The sequence below is a fragment of the Tupaia chinensis genome, unplaced genomic scaffold, assembly GCF_000334495.1.
Source record: "Tupaia chinensis unplaced genomic scaffold, TupChi_1.0 Scaffold000362_1, whole genome shotgun sequence".
Lineage (NCBI taxonomy): Eukaryota > Metazoa > Chordata > Mammalia > Scandentia > Tupaiidae > Tupaia > Tupaia belangeri.
In genome coordinates this window covers 8,731,260-8,737,674 of record NW_006159859.1, presented here as the reverse complement: position 1 = coordinate 8,737,674, position 6,415 = coordinate 8,731,260, and the positions used below count along the sequence as shown (strand labels likewise).

Genomic DNA, 6,415 nt, shown 5'->3' with positions numbered 1-6,415 from the left:
CCCCTTTACCTGGATTTGAAACAGCAAAAGCCAGACTTGCGTCGTCGATAGAGCACTGAGACAAGTTTCCCTAAACGCCACTCTAAAAGATGCGGCCTCCTCCACTGATCCTCACCTCTGAGGGCGTTTTCCCGCCAAGTGACCGGGACATCGCCCGTGCCGAGCCAGTGTGGCCGGTGTCCCTGCATCTGCTCGCACCCGCGGCCTGTCTGCGCTTCACCCGACTGGCGTTCGCACTTACGAAGCGTGGCTGCCCCGATCCTCTCGGTTCACCTCTGCGTGCATCCCCTGTTCCTTGTCTAGGTCTCCGTGCACTCCCTGCTCTTCCTCGTGCAGTTCCTCGCGTGTCTCCAGGTCCTTCTGGCCCACTTTCCGTGTTCGCTGGTCTGCCATCTTTAAAACAGGCCTGGGGGTTCTGCCAGGGTCCTTGGTACTCCCATGGCCCTTGTCGGCCCACTTCAAAGAACGGAGACCTATTACTAACAAGGCTGCGACGGCGGCAGCAGCCAGCGTGGCCACGGCCCCTGCGGCTGTTGCTAGGATGTACAGGACATCCATTGCCAAGGCCAGTGTTGAAGCTGAAATGGACCGGGTAGCTCCAACTCTGATGCCTCCACCCTACGGCCTCCTGCCACTGCTGGGGCGCCGGGGAGACATCGCCAGTCAACGCTGTCCTCCTAGGGCCGTGGTGGACCTCCCAGCAGGCAGCGCGAGCAGGGCAGGGATTGGGCGCCGCCAGCGGGGACAGAACGCAGGCTGACCCGCTGAGCGTGGCTGCCAGGCTTCTGCCTGGTTCCCTCCCAGCCGCCATTCTTTCTGTCCTATCAACAGGATAAACTGAAACTGGCGTAGGACCATTTATTTATCCATGCTGTCTGTAAAACTTGAGGGCTTATGAATGATGGATTTATATTTATACACACACACACACACACACACACACACACACACATAAACAACTTAAAATAGCAAATTAAAAAAAAAACAGTTAAGGCCAAGAACAATGAATTTTTTTTTCACAAAAATTTTTTATTAATCCTCTCATGAAAAATCTGCACAATCACCACAGATAGTCATCGCAGAATCTTTACTCCTTCAACTTTTTGCCAGCACCAACATTGGCCTTTGCAGTTCCCCTGACATTCTGTTCTTGCGTTCCTTTCGCTGTTTTCTTGACGTCTTTTTCTTCTCATAAAGGCCATGTCTTTTGCAAGTCTATGTTTGGGTTCATTTTTCTTAGCATAATCCAAAGAATCTTAAATCATGCCAAAGCCAGTTGTCTTGCCACCACCAAAATGGGTTCTGAACCCAAACACAAAGATGATATCTGATGTGGTCTTGTACATCTTTGCTAGTTTCTCCTGAATTTCTTAGGATCTGATGTGGTCTTGTACATCTTTGCTAGTTGCTCCTGAATTTCTTAGATACTTTTGCCTTCCCGGGGTGAAGGACATCAATGACCATTTGTTTCCTCTGAAGTAGTCGTTTGGTCATAAATTTCCTGGTTCGGATACTTACTGTGTCTTTCATGATGGCGGTATCTTACTATCATATTTCTTACAATTACTAAAATTCCTAGGACTTGAGAGTATACTGGCTTGGATAGACTTGGATTGTGCTCCCATTCCCACCGAACTTACTACTTGTACGGCCTTTGACAAGTTACTTACTGATCACACAGCAATCCTTGCTCTTCCATGACTCCATCTTCTAAGGCTTTTGAACACTCATGCACATGTGCCCAGAGTCAGATCTGAACCAGGGCCTGGCATGAAGGATCTAGCTCCCTATCACAGCTCTTAAGCTCCAGGTCACAGAGCTAGTGCCAAATTTCAGTGTCTAATCCTTCTATTATTATTTTTTTTTCATAATGAAGTTACTTAAGCTCTCCAGTAAGATGCTGAATATAGCAGTAGTGGTGATCATATTTTAACATTAAATTAGAAAATATCTTCTTGTCTATGAGGTAAGAAAGCTAAGTTATCTTCTATTCCTACTTTGCTAAGGGTTTTTCTCATAAGTGAATATTAAAACTTAAATGTTAATCAGCATTTGATGAAATGACCCCGTCCCCTGCCCTGCCCCCCCAACACCTGTTAATGCAGTCAATGTCAAAAGACATCACTGTATTCTTGGAATAAACCAACTAGCCCATTACAGTTTTGATTTTTGTTGTTATCTTTACCTTTGTATTTTCCCTTGTTTTATTTACATTTCATCACTATATATCTTTGCAGCATACAAAATGAAACTTCCTGGCATGAATACACTGCTGTTAGTCCAAAGATATTACTGTACACAACATCCTTAACACATAATTTTACACTTTTGTGTTAAATGTTTAGCTTTTTCTATCAATTCCCTCCTTCCTGTCCCTCATTGCCCATCCTCCTCCCACAGTGTCTCTAGTATCCAGTTACTCTCCATGATTTTATACTTTCCAATCCTTCAGTTTCTATCATAGAATGCAGACATTTCCTATATGAGTGAGGACATACAATGCTTCTTTTTTCGTAGTCTGGTTTGCTTCACTCAGTATTATATCCTTCATATTCATCCACTTTCTAACAAATGCCAGGGTCTCATTCTTGTCCATGGCTAAATAGTATTCCATAGTGTGTATATGTCCCAGCTTTTCAATCCACTCCTTTGTTCATGGACATCTGGGTTGGTTTCACATCATAATGCTGCAATAAACATGGATGTGCAACTGTTTTTCTGACTGAATGTAATCCTCTCCTTTGGATACATAACCAGGAGTGGAATTGTGGATCATATGGTAGTTACATTTCTAGGTTTTTGAGGAACCTCTGTATTGTTCGCTACAATGGCTGCACTGATTTAAATTCCCATCAACAGTGTAGAAGAGTTCCCTTTTCACTAGAGCCTTGCCACCATTTTTAAAAAATCTTAGTCATTCTGACTGGGGTTAAGTGGTATTTCATTGTGGTTTTTAATTTGCATCGCCCTTATGATAGGGATGTTGAACATTTTTTTAATACACTTTTTGGCCATCTGCATGTCTTTCCTGGAGAGTTGTCGGTTTAGCTCATTTTCCCATCTTTTCGTCAGATTTTTTTTTTCCCAGGTAAGTTGCTTGAGTTCCCTCTATTTTCTGGTTATCAGTCCCTTATCATAGGCATAGTTTGCAAATATATCCTCCCATTCCGAGAGTTGTCTCTTCTCTGATAGTTTTTAATCAATGTTGGATTTGGCTTGCTTTATGTAGGCTACTTGTATTTATATTTGTAACAGACTGGATTTCCTCTAATTTTCCTTTTTTTGGAAAGGTTTTTCGCTATAGGGTGCGTGCGCTCGCTAGAGACATAGAGACAGAAAGCGAGAAATCACCCCCCAGGGGGGATGGTCACGCCGCAATCCCTTCTCCATTGTTCTATTGGGATTTTGGGCACGCACGTACACACGCCGGGCGTGAGTTTTAAGCCACCGGGTCCAGGACGCGAACTGCGGTTTACTATGTGGGAGTCCAGCGACATAGCCATTACACTAACTGCTGGTTCCCTAATTTTTCCTTTCTTTACTCTTCATGTTGGTATCAAGATTATACTAGCCTCACAGAAGTCAAAGGGGTTCCCTCTCTTACTAATTTGATAAAACAAACTTTTTAAAAAAGAATTTTTTAGTAATAATCATTTTAAAATTTGCTACAGGGCATGTGCACTCACGAGAAAGAGAGAAGGCAAGTCACCTGGTCCAGGACTAGAACCATGGTTGGCTATGTGGGAGTCCAGCACCCAACCACCATGCCACCTGCTGGCCCCTAAGACAAACTTTATGACTACTGATGAAATTTTTTGTTGTTAAGTCTATTTTCCTATTATTCTGAAATACTGGCTTTATTTCTATTTGAAAATTTACCATTACATCTAGATTTTCAAGTCTGTAGCACAGTTAATTATTCACGATGATTTAAAAATTTTCTTTTGTAGCTATATGTCCGTATTTTTTTTTTTTCTTTTATTGCCATAGGGTACATGTGTTCTCAAGGGGTAGGGGGTGGGGAGAGAAAGAGAGAGAGACATCCCTCTAACAGGGTATAGTCACACTGCAATCCTTTTCTTCCATTTCTCCTTCTCATCAGGATTTTTTTTTGTCACCAGAGGCTGGGACTTCAAACACAGTGGGACATGTGGGATCAGGATTCCTTAATCACTGTGCTAGGGGATCGGCCCTATCTTTTTCACTCTTAATGTTTATTTGAATATAATCCTATCATTAGTGCTCTGTTAAAATAACCCGCATTTGGTTTTCTTGCTGTCTTTATTATGTATTTATTTCTTATATGATTTGGTCTTTATTATTTCCTTCTACTTTTTATTCTTCTTCTAATCTCCTAAATTGAATTCCTAACTTATTAAATACTTTGTCTTTCTTTTCAAATACATACATTTGAAGAGGTAGATTTTCTTTTAGATACCATTTTAGCCACCTTCCTATCTGAATTTTCAAAAAATTGAAATAGGAGAATAGACAACAGTGATAAAAATATCAGCGTTGGAAATGCATAGCTAACATATATGTAAAATGTTAGAAAATGCATAACTAATGTGTCTTTACATGAACAGTGATGCATCTTTTTTTTCCCCTACTTTATTTTAAAGAGAGATTTTTGCTGTAGGGTACATGAACTTACCAAGAGAAAGAGAGAGAGAGAGAGAGAAAGCAAAAAATCACTCCTCAGGGAGCATGGCCATGCTGCAATCCTTTCTTCTCCATTCTCTTCTCAGGATTTTGGGCACATGCACACACACATCCAGTGAGAGTCCCAAGTCACTGGGTCCAGTACTCAAACTGCACCAACGTGGGAGTCCATCGATGCATCCATTGCGCCATCTGCTGATCCTAGCAGTGCTATATTTTATACAGAGTGTCTTGTTGGGTAGGATTTTTAATGTCCTGCTTTAAAACTATATCCCCAGGGGGCCAGCAGGAGGCATTGTAGTTAAGGCACTGGATTGGCACAAAGCTGACTGTGTTTGAGTCCTAGACCTGGCAGCTTAAAACTTATGCCAGGTGTGTATGTGTGTACCCAAAATCTCAGAATGGAGGAGAAAGGATTGTGATGTGGCCACAATGGAGGAGAGGGGGGGGGTGTGTGATTGCTCACTTTTCTCCTGTCTCTGTTTCTCTTCAGCAAGTGTATGCACGCACTGGATTGGCACAAAGCTGACTGTGTTTGAGTCCTAGACCTGGCAGCTTAAAACTTATGCCAGGTGTGTATGTGTGTACCCAAAATCTCAGAATGGAGGAGAAAGGATTGTGATGTGGCCACAATGGAGGAGAGGGGTGGGGTGTGTGATTGCTCACTTTTCTCCTGTCTCTGTTTCTCTTCAGCAAGTGCATGCACGCTATGGCAAAAACCTAAAAACAGTAACAACAAAAATCTCCTCAAATAATACTTAAAATTCTACTTTCAGATCAGGTACTGTTGGGGGTGTGATCTCTCTCTATGAAGAAATAAACTTTAAAAAAGTATTAACTTACATTATTTTGATATATTCTTTGTTCCTATGCACCTATTCCATTTTGCCTACTTACAATCTCACAAAATCTATATAGTTTATCCCCATTAGCTTAATATTCCTTTACCCTCTAAAACTTTAAAATCTTGGAGATTTCAAATGTACTATATTCCACAACATTGGATCCAGTATAAAACCTTGAAAATGCTGTTTTGTTCATTGAGAAATACCTTTTATTTATTTATTTATTTTTGAGAGTTTTTTTGCTATAGGGCGCAAGTGCTCACCAGAAAGACAGAAGATGAGAAATCATCCCCCAGGAGGATGGCCATGCCACAATCCCTTCTCCTCCATTCTCTGCTCAGGATTTTGGGCATGCATGCATACATGCCAGGCCTGAGTTTAAGCCACCAGATCCAGGACCCGAACTGCGGTTGACTACTTGGGAGTCTAGCTCTTACGCCATCTGCCAGTCCCTTTATTCTGTCTTAAGCCATTTCTCACTTCGGACAAAATTTGTTCTATCCTCTCTTTGTTAACAGAGTTGGGGAAAAAGGAGTATATTTATAATAGTTTAAACTTCCTTTATTATGAATACTGTATACACAAACTAATTTTCAAGTGGATATTTTTTGTTCCCAAGATAACATTCACACTAGCAAGATTTGTTTTAAAGATAAACATTGGCATTTAAGTCATTTAATACATCTTATTTCCCAGCTAGTTTTTTTTTTTTTTGAGAGATTTTTGCTATAGGGCATGTGCACTCGCCAGATAAAAAGAGACACAGACAGAAAGTGAGAAATCACCCCCCCAGGGTGATGGCCATGCAGCAGTCCTTCTCCTCCATTCTCCTCTCAGGATCTTGGGCACGCACGCACAAGCACCCGGCATGAGTTCAAACTACTGGGTCCGGGACTCAAACCGTGGTC

The 6,415-nt window shown here is 41.8% G+C and overlaps 1 protein-coding gene across 1 annotated transcript in view; it reads right to left on the bottom strand.

The window, feature by feature from the left end:
- Nucleotides 1-609, bottom strand: part of HSPA4L (heat shock protein family A (Hsp70) member 4 like) — a 56,291-nt gene extending 55,682 nt beyond the window's left edge. Inside the window, exon 1 of the mRNA XM_006153142.3 lies at nucleotides 242-609. Coding sequence (XP_006153204.1) covers nucleotides 242-558 — 317 coding nt within the window. The 5' untranslated portion in view covers nucleotides 559-609. The remainder of the gene's footprint in view (nucleotides 1-241) is intronic.
- Between the last annotated feature and the right edge of the window lie 5,806 nt (nucleotides 610-6,415).